Source organism: Alosa alosa, chromosome 17, assembly GCF_017589495.1.
Source record: "Alosa alosa isolate M-15738 ecotype Scorff River chromosome 17, AALO_Geno_1.1, whole genome shotgun sequence".
Lineage (NCBI taxonomy): Eukaryota > Metazoa > Chordata > Actinopteri > Clupeiformes > Clupeidae > Alosa > Alosa alosa.
The window spans coordinates 28,422,272-28,444,791 of NC_063205.1; the positions used below are offsets into that span (position 1 = coordinate 28,422,272).

A 22,520-nucleotide genomic window follows, 5' to 3' on the forward strand; every position below is an offset into this window, starting at 1 on the left:
TGTTGTTGTTTTAATGCCTGAGGAGCAGCCTGTTTATAGCACCAACATCAGCGTGCACCTGTTGCATGGGGAAAGGTAGGGAAATCGCCGGAGGTGGTTCCACAGCTTTGCATAGGCTTCCTGCCTACCTGCTGACCCATATTTGTCATTGAAATTATATGTAAAACACCAGAGTCCAGACAGGAATGCACTGTTGGAAAATATGAAGTCCTCCTGATGTGCCGTGCCTGTGTCGCCTGAACATATTACATCACCATTAGCAATCCAGATTCCTAGAGATTCCAGGCTTGGTTCAGGTTGTCAAGCAACTAGATCTCAGGGCGTGGTGCATATAGGTTTCTCTGGAAACATGGCTATGAAGGTTCTAAAATCTAGATTTTAAATTGTAGGGAAAAAATCATTCACCAAATAGAAATTTAGATTATTCACAAAATATATTTGACCTTCATTTAAAGGTTAATATAGTGCCTGGAGTTAAAAGGTAAGGAAATACATATTTCACTTACAGACCAATCAGTGCAATACTAGTGGTAAAAGAGAAAAAAGGGGGGGCGGGGTGGACTATGAACAAAATATGATGTATTCATTGAGATCATGGGCAAGTGGTAGACAATATATTACTGTTATCCGTTTTGTAGCTTGTGGTGTCAAAAATAGTATCCGTCTGGTTTAATGGTGAGTTGGCAACTGCTGGAGGCAGAGAAGCACGGAACAGAGGGCAGTGCTGCACGGTAGTAGACACTGCCATGATCAGTTTCGTGTCTACAAAGATGCGCGGTAATCTGCTGTTGAAGCTATAGGCGCGTGCCTGCTGCCAAACACACGTGCACGAGCCGCCATGTATGAGAACAGGAAGCAGCAATCTCTTGATGACTGAGAACAGAGGCTGACGCGCTGGAAGAGGGCGTCGTTACAGTCCATTTGGTCTCGTTATTTTATCATTTTATTAAGAGCCGAGACGGCAGAGAACACAGGGAATATACGCGGGGCACCGGAGGACGCTCACAGTCACCCCATTCCATTTTGTGTCGAGAATCTCTCCTTTTTAGGCTGTTTTAGATCATCGTTTTTTTTTACACAAGGGCGTGTGGCTTTCCGGGAGTTACTCGTTTTAACCCTTGCATGTTTGAATTGTATATATTTTATCTTTTACCTTTTCATCGACCGGGGGAATCGCTTAAGGATGGGGTGTACCTTGAGCACCGAGGACAAGGCGGCGGTGGAGCGCAGTAAAATGATCGACAGAAATTTGCGAGACGACGGCGAGAAAGCCGCAAGGGAGGTCAAGCTACTCCTTCTAGGTAAGGCAGTCATGGTGCGCAAGAACTTTACGGAATTGTCCAAGAATGGCGGATTGCTGTTTTTATCTCGTTTTAAAACTTGTAAGCACTTAATTCGTGTTTTCACTCGTTGAAACAAAACCAACATAAATGGTCATTTTTAAACGAATGACCCCCCCCCCCAAATCACCAATGCCTCTATGAGAATGGGGGCTCAGGCTACACAATGCAGTGCTCGGTGTACATTTTCAGCCGAATTGGAAATAGCTAATGGTTGCATTATCACTCGCGTAAATCCAATTTATGTCATGGAATTAGTTCTGATTTGGATAGAATCTGCCATTTTATTGTCGCTGGTGAAGGAAAGACAAAAGGGAATCAAGTTCTCTGTTACCTCGCTTGTCCACATCAGTGTTGTTGGTAGGGGTAACCACCCAACACTAGAGCAACAAAGTAGCCGATGCAACCGATTCCGAATGATGCATTGTTTCCAACTATCGTGGTTCAAATTCCAGACATTTTGGTGTGTTTGCATTTGTATTCTGGAATCTAAATCTGCGTGCTAAACATTGAGGTGGACGGAAGTGCATCTTTTGAAAGGGCCTAAAACGTGCTGGGGTGTGAATGCAAGCTGTTAGACTGGCTAAGCACCTATTTAACCATGTCATGGGTGTTGCAATACCCCAACAGCATTAGCGTGGCCCCTTGATTGGACCTGTTGATCCAGAATTCCTCACGCCGAATAATTGAGAAAAATGGCTTTGTTGATTATTTAATTTACGTGTCGATTGCTGGGATTTTTCGGTAGTCGTTTCCTGAAACGTAACTTTAACTTCCGTTATTTTTTTTCTATTAGGCCTAGGCTACGTTGTGGACGTTTTTTTTGTTTGTTTTTTCTGTAGTTGTTTATGGTGAATATGGGCCATTTTCTGTATAGTTTAGGATTTTGTATTCTATCTTTTGAATGATCAGTCCAGCCTGAATCTTGATATAATAAACCCTTGTAGTCTGAATCCAAAACCACATTACTAGTCCTGTATTGTTCAGATACTGTTTATAGGCTATTGATCCTTCGAAATAGGCTAGATTGCACTAGTAGGCTACTGTTTTTTACTTTCACCATACATTGATGGTCTTATTTGATCACCCATTTATCACCTACAGTAAGCCATTTACAAATATTAAGTAGCCTACCATGTGTGTAGGCCCTAAATCCTGACGACTAATATAATTCTTTGTCCTTGCTATTCTTCCCAAAGAAACGCATCTGTTGGCTTATGTTTAGAAGCCATATGGGATAATTAGAGATTAGACATGTCATCATGGGTTTTTCATAGATGACTGCACTTAGCTAGTTAGCTGTCTGTACCTCTTCCATACTGAATGATCTGTCTTTAAGTGCATGGCAATAAGGCATATCTACTTTCTTACACAAATAGAAACATGTTGAAAGTTATTTGAAATTTAAAGGTCAGTGTAGTGAACTGGCCAGCAAAAAAAGCCTACTTGATTCATTAACAATGTTAAAGCAAAGTTTAAGCCAAGACTGATGAAGTGAAGGGGAAATGTGGATTACAGGTTATAATTGAGACTGGCCCACTTGTTGTGCGTGTGTGTTGGTCATATCCACGATTTGATGGTATTTGTTGTTCATTATTTAAGATGACACCTGGTTTAAATATTAGAATTGGTTTTATAGTGGACAGGAGGTTGTGGAATTAGTGTGCTGCTTTTTTGCTGTTTGGTGCTGAAGTCACACTGTCCCCTTCACACACACACACACACACAGGTCTGGCCAACATGTTTGCCACTTCGTGTGTCTCAACTATCAAAGCTGGTCGCCAGGTAACGATGCCACTTAGCCATGTTCAGATGACCATGAAGGAGCTAGCTTTGGTGATGGCTGTTAAAGAACAGAACCAGGAAGAAAGACACATATGAAGGAGTTAAAGACGAATAGGACCCACAAACAGCTGACATTGTTAAAAAAAACAGTGGGAGAAAAGAATGATAGAGAGAAGGAAAGAAAGAAAGGAAGGGAAGGCGAAAGAGGTGAAGCAGTAAGTTGAGCCACTGTGTCATTAAAAATGAAGCAGCCTCTCCACTGAGTTGAGCTGTTACAGTGTCCCTCTACACACACACACACACACACACACACACGCGCGCGCGCAGGCAGACAGATTTTGACCCAAAAGCCTACCCAGACTGATGCCTACCCAAACAGAGGAACATGCTAAGGTATACAATTACATACACATTGCCACATAGGGCCCTAGATGTGCAGATGCTGTTGTGGAACATCCACATTCACAAACACAGTTATGTGTGTGTGTGTGCGTGTGTGTGTTTCTGCTTCCAATTCTCTCCAACAAGTCCCTGTCAAAATCTGTTGCTTGCTGCTAGCCACTGTCCTCCAGCCACACTGCTCTTGTATTTTAACCTCTCATTCACCCTCTAGTCTAGTCAAAACCTGTGTGCGCCACTATCCACTAAAGAGGCTTGACATAATTTAATAGTCGTGTGTATATTGATCGATTGACGTCTGTGGTGAGAGGATGTGTGTAACCATGCCCCCAGTATTCCACCCCCCACCCCACCCCCCCCAGGTAGCCATTTGCATGGTGGTGGGGGTCATTTGAATTTTAATGGAGTGAACCCGGGCCAAATTTGCACCCTCTCTAACCACATGTTTTGCCCATGAGTCTATGGTGCCCCAAATGATAAATGTATTGCTTGTTTATGTTTTTTATTTTTTTAAAGCCTAATTTTCATAAAGAGACAATCCATGAAGGCTAAAAGGTGCTCCAGGGCACGTCCCTAGTTGGTAAAGCTGAGGGCATTATCTCGGTGTTGGGTGCCTCTTAACCTCTTGACAGAGGGTCAGATTGTCAGTCTGTGACTCATGGCATAGTAATGGGCACCCATGGGGCACGAGTGCCAGATCACGGCTGGCTTGTCGACATTAGTGAAGCGCTGTGGCTCACTGACTGGCCAGGCTTTTGGTGCGGTCACGTCTGGACAGCTACCAGCACCCATTGTCACCTCCACGCTGACAGTCAGTCCATCAGTACAGAAGTAGGGGAGCTGTTGTGTGAAGCCTCCAGCTGGGATTGGCCATGATGTTAGTGCTGCGTGTGTTACTGCTGTGTGTTTAGCAGCCGTATAGTTATTTTTGTTCTGCCACATGCTTCACCTTCTTTTGGATTTTCCTTTCCTTTTCTTTTCTTCCCTTCCCGTAGCTCTCTCACCCCATCTTTGGTTGTTGCTGCTACACTTTGTCCCCATGATAATTACCCAGTGAATTGCAGAATTGAGCGCAGAAACTATTTCCGTAGTTTTTTTACTCCGAGCCCATCTTCTTTTGGTTAAGAGTTTGGTAGTTTTCCATGAGTTGGGTTTTAAATTGCTCAAAACAGAAAGCAGCTGCACCCCCAACACGGTGGGCCGGGTGTGTCACTATGGCTGTAATCTGACACCACTGAGGGACCCAGTGACGTGGACGCAGGGGTTGTCGGTTCTAGGTTCTGCGGTTCAGCAGTGGTTCCTCGCTCGAAGGAGATCTACTGGCCCTTCTTTTCCACATGTGCTTTGAAGATGCAGGGGGGGGCAAGTGGCTGTGATGTCACCAGGCTAAGATGTGTTGGGTCAGTTATGTAAGGCCTAGTCTCACAAGCCCCTCCCTCGCTCTCTAGTTTCACATACGATGATGTCAAGGGGCTGAGTGGTAGATAGAGAGGGTGTGTTTGGGGAGAGACCCTTTGAAAAATATGACCCTTCATTGTGCAGGTTTAAGGCCTTTCATTCTTCATTCTTTGAACACACACTCGCACGCCACGCACGCATACACACATACACAGCTTTGTGGAGGGGTTTATTTGCTCCAGATTGAAAAGCCCTGCAGTCACCAGGGGCATGTCATGGCTGATTATGGTGCCACTGCAGGGAAGCAAGCGCCCTGTGCTCTCTCTCTCTCTCCCTCCCTCTCTCTCTCTCTCCCTCCCTCTCTCTCTCTCCCTCCCTCTCTCTCTCCGCCCGGACCTCTTAATGGTATGTTTAGCATTGCCACATTGCAGACAGGCTCAGCAGAGCGCCGCACGCCACCTCCACCTCCACCACCCTCCTCTTGTAGGCCACCGCAGCGCAGTGGTGACACGTAATTAAAATAATGTGGCCCCCAGTGAAATCTGTCCAATTACAGGTGCCAGCACACCACCAAGCCTCCCTCTGCTCCCGGAGAGAGGGAGAGATGGATAGAGGAAGAGCGAGAGGGAGGGGGAGGTGGCGGCATCAACATGCCCTTCCAGCCCAGCACCATCACAGATAATGAGGCACTGTAAAGACACAAGTTTGTGTCCGACGCCCCCAAACTCTTGCCAGGTCACTGGAGAGGAGAGGGGTTTTTTGGGGCTGACAGCAGGGTCTGATGAGGCGCTGTACAGCACAGACATGACGGGCCAGGTTTAGGGGCACAGACGCTGTTCCTGGATTAGACACCTGGCGCTAAGAGGTCACCTTCCAAAGTGTGTGTGTGTGTGTGTGTGTGTTTGTGTTTTTCGTGGCACTTTTCACCTTATTTTGAAATGTAGAGGGAGAAACAAAGGCAATGAGAGGAAGTGAGGACCGAATGGAGAGACAAAGGGAGATAGAAAGAGAGAGAGAGATCATTTCTTTTTAATGAAGGAGTGCGGTGAGCTGTTCGGCAGAATTCACCGTGGGGAAAAAACGAGTGAGACGGGGACTATACGAGCGTGCACGTGCACACGTGCACATGCACATGCACATGCGGCTGGATTCGCATGGATGCTCCCACTTCCTCTATTCGTCACTGGTGGTTCGCATGCAGCTTAACGCCGTACCGAATTCTGGCTGATTATGTGGCAATAGTGTCTCTCCATATTGCTGTGCTCAGTCAACGAGTTGAGCTGTGTTGATGTTAGCCTCCCTGTAAACAAAGCCAGAGTGCGCTCCTCTCTCTCTCTCTCTCTCTCTCTCTCTCTCTCTCTCTCTCTCTCACAGTTGCTTATAGTCTTTCCTCCTGTCTGTCTCTGTGCCTCAAGTCTTTGGTAATGGCCCCAGTTGCCATGGCAGCATGACGTACGAGCGAGTGCACTGGCAGCAGGCAGGCGTGTGCCACTCCGACCGACGGTGATCACGTTCACTACTCTACGCTCTTTCTCTCTCGCGCTCTTTCTTTCTTTCTTTCTTCTGTTCTCATTCTCTCTCTCCCTCCCTCCATCCCTTGCTTTGTGTTTATCTGTCTCTCTCAGTGCCTCTGGCTCATTCCTGCTGTACACTCGTAAATAATGCACTGGCTGTTCCCTGGGCTTATGCTGATGTTATTGGTGTGATGGGCTGGGAGCTGCATCTCCATCTCTGGTTATGTGTGACGTTGTTTGGCCTCCACGCTGCACCACCACCAGTAGCCTGCACAGCACTCTTCTGAAAGGGGGCCCGTGTATCGGGTAACATTGAGGAGATTCTGTTTCTGCACTGTTCGGTTCTACACACCTCCAATGGACCAGCAGTGACAAGTATTCCGCAAGGGTAGAGTTATTGTGACATACTTGCTTGGCTGATCGGATGATGAGAGAGAGAGAGAGAGAGAGAGAGAGAGATCCATATGCCCATACGCCCATACGTACAGGTGACTTTCAGGTAGGGGAGACTCTCCGGGTTCTCTCCCTGCTGTCATGTAGTCACATGGGAGCAACTCCCAGCCTTATCCCCCACCCTTCTTCCATTCCTCCAGCAGCCCACAGCACCTTCCATCACACAGTCAATCGGTCCACCCCCCAATGTCCCCTGTCCCCAGCTCCAGAGCTCTGGGCACCATGGGGCGGTGGGTGGCTTTTGTGACGCCAAAGCACTCTCTGCTCTAGGGAGGCAGATAATGGCTCATAAGTGGTGCTCCACAGATGTGCCAATAGCCTGAGAGCCATCACACAGCAGACAGAGAGGCCAGCAGAGCCGAGCCGAGGAGAAGAGCGATCGATCCCCTCTGCTGCTTGATTTAAAAAAAACAAAATCAATCTGCTACGTCTATAAAATGCTTGTTGGTCACCACAGATAAATGGATAAATCTGTTTCTTGTCTTGTGAGATTTGGTCTTCACTATGAGTGCAGGCAAGCACTGTAGTTTGTCTCTGGTAACTGTAGAAATAAGGTGGAGAGTAGATGTGATAGTAACACTCTTGGAGGTATGTAGAGAATGAGCTTAAGGAGGAAGTGCTGGGAAGGAAGAGTACGTGTGAGGGGTGTTCTGTGGCTTATTGAACACCTGGCACTGTAGACCATTAAGCGAAACCCATCAAGATGAGGCTTGTGGTTGGTAAAAGCTAGATGTTCTTTTTATAGATTTCTGCAGTGATGTCTGTGTTCCTTTGAGGCTGTACAACACTAGACATATAATGATTGTGTTGTAACTTTTGAAGATTTGTGATGTCCTCACTGATGCGTTACCCACTTCACAGCTACCCACTGTTTCTGTGTTGGAAGAAGGTTTCCCAGAGATTTGGAGTGCAGCCTAATGATTTATTTGTGTCCTTGCAATGAATTTCTAGCTTGATTATAGTTCGACTGTCCAAGGACACATTCTCGACAATGGCCATCATCAGGGCTTAAATTTCATTTTCCAAAATGGGGGGGAATTCCCCCCGTAAGTTCTTCATGTAGGAGGGATTTACAGAATTTTTTTTTTTTTTTTTTTTTGGGGGTTTGCCTTTATCAGGTCTTTTCTTTGGGCACCCACACCAATTTATGGGATTCGTGTAGGCTATTTAACTTGAGAACAACATGTTGACAACTATTTAACTTGACAACAACATTTGTACAGTAACATCGGCTGGTAAAAGGCACAGGGCCATACATTTTGCAATCTGAACAGCTGATTACACCGTCGTGAAAATCGAGCCAAGGATGCATTTTGAGCCAGTTAGGCAGGAACTTTGGGCTGTTTCACCTTTAAGTGACCTCTGTGTTAGCATTTTCTGTCACGTCAGAAATTTGAATGTATTATGTTTGGGTTGAGAATGAGGATGGATAGTTAGAATGTTGATCACTTCAGCTTTTATGGGTGAAGAATTCCAATTATGTTTTGAGTGCTCCAAGGGAAATGCTGTCAACTGGGGCTGCATTGCTGATCTGCTGATGCTCATGGAACTAAGTGAGCACATTAAATTATTTCTCTTTCTTTTCCCTCTCTCTCTCTCTCTCTCTCTCTCTCTCTCTCTCTCAGGTGCTGGGGAGTCTGGGAAGAGTACAATTGTCAAACAGATGAAGTAAGTATTGCCGTTGTTGCTTTTGCAGTAAAAGGGCTCGTACATAATAAGTTGCCGCCAGATGGGTTTGACCGGTCTGCCCCTTTCCCACGCTCACTGGTGACCACTTTCCTTTTCTAGAATTATCCATGAGGCGGGTTACTCAGAGGAGGAGTGCAAGCAGTACAAGGCGGTGGTCTACAGCAACACCATCCAGTCCATCATCGCCATCATCAGAGCCATGGGCCGCCTCCGGATCGACTTTGGGGACGCGGCACGAGCTGTAAGTTTGTGTGTGTGTGTGTGTTTGTCTTTTAAGTGGTGAGTAAGCTGCACATTAGTTAAAAGGTTTCCTCTCATAATTTCCCGTTAAGACGGAAGAGGGCCTCGGGAGAGAGGGAGAGGGAGAGAGAGAGAGAGAGACAAACCATCAAAACAAGCAAAAAGTATTGAAGTCAGCATGAACTAGACATTTGTCTAACCTGTAGCATGTAGGGAGGCCCATGTGGCGTTCGCCAGTGCTATGGTGCCAATGTCATTTTGATACTCTATGATGTGACTGCATCAGGGACATGGACGATGAGAACATGATCCACCACATGATGGCGGTTATGCTAATGGGTATGTGGTATGGCTATGTGATGCGCCCGCAGACTGTAAATGTAACCCTGTGTGTGTGTGTGTGTGTGCGTGCTAGGACGACGCACGGCAGCTGTTTGTGCTGGCGGGCTCTGCGGAGGAGGGCTTCATGACAGCCGAGCTGGCGGGGGTCATCAAGCGGCTGTGGAAGGATGGTGGCGTGCAGGCCTGCTTCAGCCGCTCACGCGAGTACCAGCTCAACGACTCGGCAGCCTAGTGAGTCCCCCTCTCTCTTTCCATGGTTTTCTCTCTCTATATATTTTTCTTTCTTTCTGTCCATCTGTCTCTTTTTTCCTCTTTCTCTTTGTCTGTCTTTCATTGTTTTTCTCACTTTCTCTCTCTTTCTTTCTTTCTTTCTTTCTTTCTTTCTTTCTTTCTCTCTCTCTCTCTCTCTCTCTCTCTCTCTCTCTCTCTCTCTCTCTCACACAGTGCCCGTCTCTCCCTCATAGGTTCTCACCTGCTTTCACTCTCTACAGCACTTGAAACCAGTCTTGCTACCTCTTGTCTTGCAGTCACTCTTTCATCTACTTTCTGTTTCACTCCATCTGACCCACCCTCTTCCACTCATTGAGATTCATCAAAGAGCCACTACAACTTTGGAGTTGAGAGAGTCAAAGAGGTGCCAGGTTTACAGCACGTTTCACGTTTCAGCTGCAGGAAGCCTCGGTTTTTGAAGAATTGCAGTACCTAGAACCAGTCACGAATTGCTGAAAAACGTACTTTATGTTCAAAAACATACTCTTCGCCTTTTGTTGGTTCTGTCAAGTGCACAAACACTCCCTCGCTCGCTCGCTGCCGAGCACTTCCACTTCCACCACTGGTCTGACCTTTAATCTCCGATCCGAGACCTGTCAATATTTGCGCTGCTGTTTCTAACCTTGTAACATTCTCACGGTGGACACCCGTGCCCTTGACTTTGAGTTTGGCTTTAGTGCTTTAGCTAGCTCATGTCCGCCCCGGCCTGTCACAGACGAGAGAGAGAGAGAGAGAGATACGGGAAGAGGTGCAGCACTCAGCCCGCATGGTAATCGTCGTGACGTTATGCTGGGTAAACCTACAAAGACGTTATGAAAGAGTCATTATCAGCTGCTTAGGACATTTCCTGTGAAAGGGGTGTTTCTGTGTGTGTGTGTGTGTCTGTGCACTGGAAATCCCTTGGATTTTGTTTTGGAGCACAGGCCATAACTTGCATCATTTTTCTTACTTGGCAGTAGCAGCTGCCAGGGTGTTCCCCTTTTGTCCCCCTCGTCCTGATCGATATCCTAAACACATCTTGGCTGCAGACACAGCCCATTGCGTGCCTCTGCTGATCAGCACACACACACACACACACACACACACATAAACCCGTACGCAAACACAGTGATACTGTTTGTTTTCATTTCAGGAAACACTATCGCTGACGCTTGTGCAAATTTCACAATTAGGTTGCGTGTGTGTGCATGAGCCAGAGAGAGTGGAGCGAGACTGTGTGTGTGTGTGTGTGTTGGAAGGTGTGATCGGAGAGTGTTTTTTGGACCACAACACTACAAGGTTGTTCCTACAGTAAAAGTGTGTGTGTGTGTTACAGCAGATTAGCGATTTCTAGAGCCACTAATCCCTAGCCCCTGGGGGGCTGGACTCCGCTCCTCTAGAGGAGTGGGGTGTGGGGGACTGTACCCCTGCCTCCATGTGTGCAAAGACCAACCGCCTGTGTGTGTGGACACTGCAGCCCACATCATCCAGCCCACAACGGACAACAATAGCAGCATTGTCCCTGTGGCTGTTATGACTCTCTTGATCTGTTTTTCTTTTTCTCTCTCTCTCTCTCTCTCGTCTTATGTCATTTTACACCTCAGGCCGCCCTCCTCCTACTGCCATTTCTGTTAGTTCTCATTTGGTGTTGTGTGTGTGTGTGTTGAGAGAGTGGAGCTCCATGGTGATTGTGTCCATATGTGTCACATTGTGAGAGAGCTGTGGCAAAAGCACTCCGAGTCATCTCTGGAGTTTTTTTTTATATTTTTTTTTATTCAGCTACCTGAACGATCTGGACAGGATATCTCAGGCCAGCTACATCCCCACTCAGCAGGACGTGCTGAGGACCCGAGTCAAGACCACCGGCATCGTGGAGACCCACTTCACCTTCAAAGACCTACACTTCAAGTAAGTGACCAACACCCCCCTCCCCCACACACACACACACACACACACACACACACACACACACACACACGCACAAAACACTTGGCATGCAGCGCTATCTGGACCCACTTCCTCGTTCCGACGTCCTTGAATGATTACACATCAAGAGAAGAAAAAGATAAGGAGAAGATGGGTGTTAAAGGAGGTATAGAGGGGTGGAAGTGTGGAAGGAGGGAGGGATGAAGTGGTTGGTGTGGAAGGAGGGAGGGATGAAATGGTGGAAGTGTGGAGAGGTGGACGTAAACAAGGGAACATCCACACAGCTGTGAAGGGAGAATTAGGAGGGTGGGTGGGTGGGGGGTGAGAATCAAACCAAATGTGGGCAAGAGGATGAGATCACATGGAAGAAAACACCCAAGATAATAACAGGGAGAAGGAAATTGAGAAAGCAAGCCTATAAAACAGAGACTGATGAGTCACAGCCTTTTACCTTCCCCCTGAATGATGCAAACAGGAAGAGAGAAACGCTCGGCTCTCTGAACTCCACCACCACGTCAGTCAGTCAGTCATCTGTTTCATTTGAAACTTCTCCTTGCCGGTCGTGAAAGTAAGCTCTTGAGACACACACACACACACACACACACACACACACACACACACACCCATTGGCCATGGTTAACCGTGCCAGCAGCTGGTAATTACTAGGAAGCATATGGACCACATCCAACTCAAGCAGCAATAAGGGAATTCAAGCTCCTGCTCAGGGGTTTTAATGTGCGCGACCCGACATGCATCACTGTGACTCAAGGCAGGCAACCGCTAATGGCCCTAGTCACTCGCACTAAAATTGTTTGTTGAGCGTGTGTGTGTGTGTGTGTGTGTGTGTAGGGATGAAGGGAGTTAGGCATTCTCACTGGAAACACACACACACACACACACACACACGTTTACTGTCAGTACCTGTACACCACAGTTACAACACCATTATTGAACAACTTCTGATGTGGCACATGATGTGAGGGCACATCATATGTAGCTCACCCTGATCTGTGTGTGTGTGTATGTGTGTGTGTGTGTGTGTGTGTGTGGAATTGTGTGTTTTTTAAGATATCCCTGTCCTCCTTTTTAGGATGTTTGATGTGGGTGGTCAAAGGTCCGAGCGTAAGAAGTGGATCCACTGCTTCGAGGGCGTGACGGCCATCATCTTCTGCGTGGCCCTGAGTGACTATGACCTGGTGCTGGCTGAGGATGAGGAGATGGTGAGCCTTCCTCCTCCTCCTCTCTCCTCCTCCTGCTCATCCTCTTCCTCCTCTTCCTCATATCCTCATCCTCTTCCTCCCCCTCCTCTTCCTCCTGCCTCCCCCTCCTCTTCCTCCTGCTCTCTCCTCCTCCTCCTCCTCCTCCTCCTCTTCCTCCTGCTCTCTCCTCCTCTTCCTCCTGCTCCTCCTCTCTCCTCCTCTTCCTGCTCATCCTCCTCCTCTCTCAGCTCCATTTCTCATAGCATGCCCTTAGCAAATGCACAGAGACACCAGACAGTCTCCACTGACGATGTTCCGTCCGCTGAAGACTAACAACTGGGTTACACCAGGTGCACGACTGAGGCACTCTGTTTGTGGAGTGTAAAAATAGATTTAGGGCGGTGGTTTTCCACCATAGCTTCGTGTACGACTGTGTCCCCCACGTGGCCCATTCATTTCAATGGGAACCTCCATGAGAGCCTGTGACCGGAGCTCAATGAGGTTCCCATTGAAATGAATGGGTAACTTGGCGTTCACAGTTGGATACGAAGCTTTGGTGGAAAAGGGCCCTTAGTCTAGTCTAATTTGCATGTCTGGTGTAGCCAGTTCCATTGATTATAGTGGAAGCTAATTGTTGCTGAACACACCCCGCAAACGTTTCCGTTGCATTTCGTTGCCTGGTTTAGCCTGCCAGTAACTGTGCATTTCCACATCTTGGATGTCTTGGAAGTTTCTTGGTGTTTTAAGCCCCCAACGTTGTCTTCAAGGCAACGCTGCCTGGAAGCCACTAGGCTTAGGCACGGGTTTGGGTTGGGGTTAAGGTTAGGTTTAGGATTAGGTGCCTTTATGTCGACGGTTGCAGCGCTGCCTGGAAGACAACATTGGGGGATTAAAAAACCATCGAGCATCTTGGAAGGACTTGTGGAAGTAACACTGACACTTGTTTTCTTAAAAAAATCCCTGTTCTGGCTTCTCTTGGGTATTTTATCTAGTTTTAATGTACAGTATTTTTAATACGATCCTATACTGTTCAGATTCAAGGTTTCTTTATTATCAAATGTACCCAGAATCAGCAATGCCATGTGAAGAGATTCAGCATTTCAGCCTCCACAGGGCCTAATTTTCACTGCGGTATTGCGGATATTGCGCATAATTTGTTCAAATCCTGCATCATAATGCGAGAAATTCTCGCATACACTTTACACCCTGTCTGATGACGTTATTCTAATCTGTGACGTGAATGCGGGGCTATTGACCAGACGGATCAACTAGCCTACCGAGTTGAATTGAACATAGCTTCACGCAGACGCAGACACACACACACACAAACACACTCACACACACACACACACACACACACACAGAACCACTTTGCGCTTGCCGCCCCATTCCCTCCAAAAATCCTCACTCTCTCCGCTACGACCACGAAGACGTTTATTGAAAGTATCGTTCAGCGGTACAACCTTTACGTCATGCAAACATGTACCGCTGGCTAAAACGTAAGCCTACTTGCATATATGATATGTGAAGTTTCACCCGATAAGAGGAAAGCATGTGAATCCGATTCCAACAGCGCAAACCGCAATGCGAGTCATGCAGTTAGCAATCTGCAGGATCCCACAGGTAGCGACGATGTTACACGTGAAACAGCCCAAGGACAAGTTCCTGCCTAACTGGCTCAAAATACATCCTTGGCTCGATTTTCACAACGGTGTAATCAGCTGTTCAGTTTGCAAAATGTATGTCCCTGTGCCTTTTACCAGCCGATGTTACTATACAAATGTAGTTGTCAAGTTAAATAGTTGTCACCATGTTGTTCTCAAGTTAAATAGCCTACACAAGATTAAAAGTTCATGAATTCTAAGGGCAGTTTGGTTCTTTTCTTTTTTCAAATGAAAAGGTAAGACACATGAGAGAAAGTAAAAAAAATAGACCTATAGAAAAATAGAGACCTAGAGAACTGTAATTATAGTACAGAGAATCCCTTAAATTGGTGTGGGTGCCCAAAGAAAAGACCAGATAAAGGCAACCCCCAAATTCTGTAAATCCCCCCTACTTGAAGAACCTAAGGGGGGAATTCATTCATTTGGAAAATGAAATTTAAGCCCTGCTCCATCTTAGTAGCCGTGTCTCTTGACTGAATGAGGTGTACTCAAGGAGAAGTGGTACAGTCTTCCTCAGAAAAGAGTGCTCATAAAAAAGAAAAGAAAGTAAGCTAAAATCTATACAACAAGGCGTCAGATGGCTCAATTTGGGGTGGTGGTAGCGTAGTGGTTAAGGAGCTGGGCTAGCATGGAATAGACTGAAAAGTTGGGCTTCAATTACCGGCTTCCACTGTTGTGCAAGGCACTTAACCCATGTTTCTACGGGGACTTGTTATATAGTTGACATATGTAAGTATCTTTGGATGAAAAGTGTCTGCTAAATGTATTCATCTAAATGCAATGTAAGTAAGGCAAAATCAATACAAGTCTGACATACGGCTCAATTCTCCTCCTGGCCAGAACCGCATGCATGAGAGCATGAAGCTGTTCGACAGCATCTGCAACAACAAGTGGTTCACGGAGACCTCCATCATCCTGTTCCTCAACAAAAAGGACCTGTTTGAGGAGAAGATCAAAAAGAGTCCCCTGACCATCTGCTACCCCGAGTATGCAGGTATGCCATCCTATGGCACAAACAACTCACTAACCTCCTGGTTAATGTTGTCAGCTATATATGGAACATTGTCGCAATGTCAAATTGATTACTTCCTCTTTCTACACTCACAGCATACATACATAGGTATTCACGCGCGCGCACACACACACACACACACACACACACACACACACACGCGCGCATGCCTACACTCACCTACACACAGACACAATAACAGCAGCGCATTATTTCCTAGTTCAGCATACATGCCACGCATACAAAACAAGTACTCAATACACCAGAGAGTCTGCACCTTCCTTGTTTCACATACACACACACACACACCTACACATGCATACATACACGCACCATACACACACACGCAAACAATAAGCAGCTCATTATTTCCTGGTTCAGCATACATGTCACGCATACAAAACAAGTACTCAATACACCAGAGTACACACACACATCGACATACACACACTTGCACTCCCACCTACACACACACACACACACACACACATACATACACACGCATGCAAACACAATAACAGCAGCACATTTCCTGGTGCAGCATGCGTGCCATTCAGACAAAACAAATACCCAATGCACCAGATAGTCGGGTCCTTCCTTGTTTCACAGACACACACACACACAATAACAGGCCGGCATCGTATGCTAATAACCTACTTGTAAAATCCCCTGTGGGGGCTGTCTGGTGTGGTCAGTGAGCGTTGTGGTGTATGGAGGGCCTGACACTCAGCTGCCAGGAAGCCCCATGACAATAGCATCTGTGGGAAGCACAAACGGAGGAAAGCTCGGTGGCCACGTCAAGTCGCCCAACACACACACACACACACACACACACACACACATATATATACATACACCACCCGCGCTCCTTGTGTCAAGTGCCTGTGTCCATATCCGCACTTATAGTGGCGGATCCACATCCTCTCTGGTACTCCCATGACCTCACTTCCTCTTCCTGGCCCTTTTGTTTTCCTTTTTGAGAGAGAGAGAGCGAGCGAGCTTACATGGCCTGTAACTTATGTATTTATTAGTCATTGAGTTGACTAGCGAGTTATTTTTTTAGAAGGATGGACAAGTGCTTCCTTTATCCGTCAGTCAGCTCTCCCTCCACACACACACACACACACACACACACCCCTCGTTTACCCTTAAGGAGTGACATCCTCTTGTTGTGTCTCTGTCTTTCTTGTTTGCGTTCTGCTTAAGTTTGCCCCATTTTGTCCCTCTCAGGGTCCAACACCTACGAGGAGGCGGCCGCCTACATCCAGTGTCAGTTCGAGGACCTGAACAAGAGGAAGGACACCAAGGAGATCTACACGCACTTCACGTGCGCTACTGACACCAAGAACGTGCAGTTCGTCTTCGACGCCGTCACAGACGTCATCATCAAGAACAACCTGAAGGACTGTGGACTCTTCTAGAAGCTTGAGATGGCCATCTGGTGAGGACTCTCTGCTGTGCACCCCCACCTCCAAACACACACACACCACTGCCACTTTGCCATGTGCACATAATATACAACCACAAGTTCTTTAGATCATTTTCCCCTTTCCTTTTGGTAGTGCTCCAGGGAGACTGTCCCTGTGATTGGTTTATGTAAGAGACTAACATTTATCATTTATCAACATAAATGATAACATTTATCAAAAGCCTTAGATGAAATGAATGAACAAACGAATGAAGGAACGAATAATTAATTGTCATAGAGTGAGCAGAGTACTAATCCTTTCAAAACATTCCCAATAGACCATTTTACAAGGCAGAAACGTCACAATTCCCACATTGTTTTTATCACCCTAGCTTTGATCAGTGTGAGCTCACAGCCTGCCCTCTCTTGTTAATGTGTGCTTAAGGTGTTTATGAAATCATTGCTTGAATGATTAGTGAGTCAGTCGTATTTCATCTGGCATCATTTATTGGCGTAATATGAAGAACAGGATCATTGTTTGGGATGTTCTGACTGGATTGTTGTGGTGATGCTTTTATCAGTCAGTTGATGGTCATTCTCTCTCTCTCTTTTTCTTTTCCCACAGGTGAGGCGAAGGCCAAGCTAATGTGCTATTGTTTCTTTTCTGTAATGAAAACATTCTGAGCAAGTTTATGGGGAAATGAGTCCTGGACCAGTGCTGTACAATATGCCACTTTTTTCAGCTTTATTTATGTTTTATTTTATTAACTTCTTTTGTCCTGGGACATTTTAAAAGTAGCGTTACAAAAAAGGAAAAAAAAAGAATTTGTGTAGAATGTTTGTATGACTGTTACTGTCACTGCTATGTTTTATTTTCCACCATTTGTTTTTATTGTTTGTTTTTTTTGGTAAAGAAGGACCTGTCTCCTTTTTTTGTTGCTTTTCTTTCATTGAAAAAGAGGCTTGCCTTCGCTGGAAAAAAGTTCTTTATCCTCCCCCCAACCCCTATCTAGATTGTTGGATATAAAAAAGGATTTTATTCCAAGTCCAGTTTGTTGGTACTTGTGCCTTCGCATGCCTTTTTTTCTGCAGTCCTTGTGGAAATGCTTGGTTTGTTGCCTGTTGAACAGCTCCAACATAAAATGTGTAAAAAGTCTGTATGAACCTGACCCCCCCACCCCACCCACTCCCCACTCCCAACCTCCCCATCCAGTGTGAGCACAAACCTCCAGGTCGTGTGTGTGTGTGTGTGTGTGTGTGTGTGTGTGACATGTGGATGTGTGAATGTTTCAGCATACAAAGGTGTAGTGTTAGAAAGGGATTGAAGGAGGCTTTGTCGGTGAGAAACGGGCAGCGACGGTGGTGGTTTCCATGGAAACCCCCCACAAAAGAGCTCATCGCCCTTCTGCTTGATTCTCCGCCATCAGAGGCGAGAGGGACGAGTCCTCACCACACTCAGGTGAATGGCTCTGTCCGTTTCTAACAATACCAGCCGTCTCAGACACATTGTCAGCCAGTCATTAAACAAAAAAGGTGACCGAGTGGTCGGCTACAGAGTCCAGAGATAACTGGAAAGGAGTCATAAGTCTATCACAGCTGAGAGCAGAATTTGGATTTGGGGAAAATGAAACTAGTCCATTGGGAGGTCTGTGATTTAAACTTGTGTTTCTGCAGAATTAAAGTTTAGAGCCATGCAGCTGGGGAAGCAAAAATAATGAGAAAACTGCCGCCGCTGTGTGTGTGTTTGTGTTTGTGTGAGTCAGAGAGTGAAAGAAAGAAAATATGAGACGGAGAAGAGTATGTGTATGTATGTTCTCCATGAAGTGGGAACATTTGTAGACCCATTTCCCTTATTTTGCTAATAAAATATTGAGAAAAAAAATCTGGTGTAAATCTGACTTTTTCCACCTTTTCCACTCTACAAGTGAAGGCAAAGTAGAAAGTAACTGTACAATCGAATCAGTAAGTCCGTATACCAAACCTACCAAACCGTTTTTACATTTTAAATTGGAAACCCATAGTTTTATTTCTCCTAACCTACTTGGAATGCTGATTCAGACATAATAAACCTATGTAACTGAAATTGCATGTGTTTTGGATTAATATTACAGTTTTTTTTTTCAATCGCTAATCAGCGCTTACCCATACTTCAGATACTTTTTCTAAACTCTTAACACAGGCTCACACCTACAAAACACAACTGGCCAAATGGATAATTTTCTTCTCAAAAACACATTTAGTTAAAAACACATCTTTCTCTGCACACACTAACTACCAAAACACTGGAAATCTGACTCAAAATGAAATTATTCTGTCAAAGAATAACACTTGTTTTCACTTCACAAGGTACATGCAGTCAATCAAAGTACACCAGGTTTCAAAATACTGGCTATTGTTGACATTACAAAAACTGCATAGACTTTTATGTTTCAGTTTTATAGGTATTTGCATGCAGTTTTTACACTAAATTTCTTGGTTGGGAACTGTATGTCCACATGTTATGTTCACATTCAAAAGCATTCCAGTAAAAAGCAAATCAGTTTATTTTGTCCTTTACTGTTTACTACAGGAGGTACAGTAGAAATACTGTTTAAAGTATGATGAACAGAAAAAGTTTTACAGTATTGCTTACAGTGAACAAAATATCCATGAAACACACAGGAGTATTCTGAACAAAAAAACAACAGCAAAAAGCCCAGATAAAAAGGGAGGAGCTAAAAAAAAAAAGGACAAAATTACTGTATCTAATCTCTGCGATCTTCAGGGTTAGGCCACATGTTTTCATTAACATCGCATTGATTACATGGTCAATGCTAGTGGCACGAATTTCATCACTGACAACAGTTCTTGCAGCCTTTGGAATGCCACCACCACACATTCTTACACCTCTACCTTGCCCTCTCTTTGGGCCTGCTCTTTTCCCTGGCCCTGCTCCTCTCACTGCTCCTGCATCTCTCACTGGGCCTGCTCTTCTCCCTGGGCCCCTTGCTCTTACTCTTCCTCATCCAGACATTACAGTGTTTGTCCTTTTCTGTTTCTAAAAACATCACTCTTCAAAGTCCTCCTTTTACTGAATACAGTAAGTGTCAATGTAATAGAAAAAAATAACCCCTGCCACTGAGTCTAAGCCAGACTGGAATCAGCTGTAGTTGGCCCAATTCACCCAACATAAATCAGTTGTGTGTCAATTATTCAATTGTTTGTTTATTATCAGCTGAGATATATGTTTTTGAACTGATATCATTGCAGAAGCAGAGGTTTTTATACCGTATCTAAGGTTTGGAATATTGTTTTTGCTATTGTGGGATGTTGTGTGTTAACATTCATAAATACTGCAAAAACAATCCATAATTTTGTTGGAAGGTATAGCTTGTCTGTTAAGAAAATGTAAGCATTGTGGAAATGTGTTCACTGACTGCATATCGTGTGAAAACGACATGAAATGTGTGAATGGTATGGCCACAAAAGACCGATGCTGTGCTAACGGTATTTAGAGTTTTGAAAATGTGACAACTGGTTGGACAAACACTTGTTAGCAACTGAAAAAAACTGTAAGGGAGATTTGGGCTAATTGAACCAATTGAGGTTTGACTTACCATATCTCCCTTAACTACAGACACAGGGACATGGTCATATAGTTTTTCCAGCTCTTTTATGTAAATATGTTTATATAAAAATGAACAGTAACCATGTTACAAGCAAAGAAACCTATTTTTCATAATGTGTCAAATGTTTGCTAAAGTTGGCTTACAATATCAACATTTCCAGAAAGTTTGGTTTTTGAATTGTTGCCAATTACTGTTGGTTTTCATGGCTGGATGATTGTTATTTTTCCATGGTTGCTTTGGGCGTTTGTTTACTTATACCATGTGTGTTTATATAGTTAAACACACATGGTATAAGTAAATTGTGTTTCTGTTCCTTGTGTCTGTCTCAATCCCTCACCTGAATATGATTACTGGCCTGGTTATTGCTTCACCTGTGTGATGATTTGACAAGGTGACCCAAGGTCAAGACATGCTAAATTAATAAATGTGAATGTAAAGACATGTCAACCCCAATATTCATATATGCCTAACATTTATACTTTTGGATGACCAAAATGACGTCAACAGTAGTAGTTTTGAGTAAGACACACACACACAGACAGATAATAGGGCTGCAAAAGGGTTGTAAAACTGTATCTGAGCATTTTTTTGACAGACCAAAGTTGCATACCGTGACAAGAGAGAACAAGGTAAACTGTTCTGTCATTTTGGAAAAACGGTAGGTACATTTACAACTGAATAGCATGTATGTAGTATATAGCATAGCCTTTGGGAGCAAATGCGCTACTGTGCTACATAAAAGTAAATTGCTTTTTAAGCCATTAACTAGGCTGAAAAAACATTAAACATCTATGCTATGGAAATGGTATCTGCAGAGAACCTGAAGTATGTTTACCTTTATAATTGTAAGAAAGGGTATGAAAAATTACTGTGTAGTCAGTGCAATTACCTTGCTCTTCCTCAGGTCTCCAGTGAGGAGAAAGTCTACATCTCTAAGTCGATTTTTGAATTTTCCTAGCTTGTGTCGCATTCCATAATTGACTGGTATGCACTTTCTCTCCACACAAGATGGCAGTGAGTGGAAGAAGAGCAAGGTAATACACAACCATCTTTACAAAGAGAAAAATACTTCAGTTTGTCTGTAGAGACCTTCTTAGTAGTAGGAAAAACGCTTATTTTTTTTAGCCTAGTTAATGGCTTGAAAGCATTACATTTATTCATTTAAAAAACACTTTCATCCTAACTGACTTACTTTTCAATTGTAATTGAATTGAATTGAAAGGTGATTTACTTTGATGTAACAAAGTTGCCCCCAAAAGCCTATGCTATTCAATATTGATGTAATTTTGGTCCCAAACAAAATATATGCTCATTATCATCCCCAAGTAGACCCTAGGATGTTGTTAAACCAGAGCTTCCCTTTAAGCCATTGACAAGGTTTGAAATATCATTGCACCTCTATGCTATAATGGAGAGCATCTGTTTCTTCATTAGTGGCAAGGGAGAGTGTGCAGTAACTAGTTTCAGCAAGGCCCAGTCCAGGGGCGGACTGGGAACAAAATTCGGCCCTGGCAATTTTCTCCTGGACCGGCCCACTACTGGACCGACGTCCCCCCACCCCCCCACACACACACACACACACAAGCCCACCGATACCAAAATCCCCCCCTGATTCCCCCCCATAAATAACAAACACACAGTATCATGCTGTAGCAACACTTCATAAACTGAACCCAAAGATTTAGATTTGGACCTATAGATTATTATATAATCAGTATCGTAATTTCTGTCAACTATGACGATCTCCATGCATGTTCAGGAGCCTATATTTTTCATTTAGTCAAGCAGTGACATGTGGTTTAATCAGTGTTGGGCAAGTTACTTCAAAATCGTAATATATTATGTATTACTTATTACTGTCATTTCAAAGTAATTCATTACATTATAATATTACTGTATCTGAATTGTAAGGCAGTACACTACTATTGTATTACTTTTAAGTTACTTTTACCAAAATATCTGGAAATATGGATTTGGAATTCTAAATGCAGTTTATTATGCTCAATGCAGCTCATTGCACTTCTAATGGAGGGTGATGTGGTACAACATAATGACTGAGCTAGGCTTAAGGCTAACAACAGTAGAATGCAATAGGTGCAATGATGGCTCATGATGCAAAGTGTTGTGCTAATGCTGGGAACAGGCAGGGATGGGCAAAAATACATCAGAATGTATTTCTAAATAAAATACCTAATTCCTTAATTTTTAATGTATCAAAATAAACTACAAAATACAGTAGGCCTAACCATATTACGTATGTATCAAAATAAAATACTGTATTTTTGTATTTAGAA

At 44.5% G+C, this 22,520-nt stretch overlaps 1 protein-coding gene across 1 annotated transcript; it reads left to right on the plus strand.

The window, feature by feature from the left end:
* The first annotated feature begins 830 nt into the window (after positions 1 to 830).
* On the plus strand, positions 831 to 17,987 carry gnai1 (guanine nucleotide binding protein (G protein), alpha inhibiting activity polypeptide 1). Its single transcript, XM_048267489.1, has 9 exons — positions 831 to 1,301; positions 8,515 to 8,557; positions 8,678 to 8,819; positions 9,234 to 9,391; positions 11,189 to 11,317; positions 12,426 to 12,555; positions 15,039 to 15,192; positions 16,441 to 16,651; positions 17,244 to 17,987. The coding sequence occupies exons 1-8, from the start codon at positions 1,184 to 1,186 to the stop codon at positions 16,629 to 16,631; spliced, it is 1,065 nt and encodes a 354-aa protein (XP_048123446.1). The 5' UTR covers positions 831 to 1,183; the 3' UTR covers positions 16,632 to 16,651; positions 17,244 to 17,987.
* The last annotated feature ends 4,533 nt before the right edge of the window (positions 17,988 to 22,520 follow it).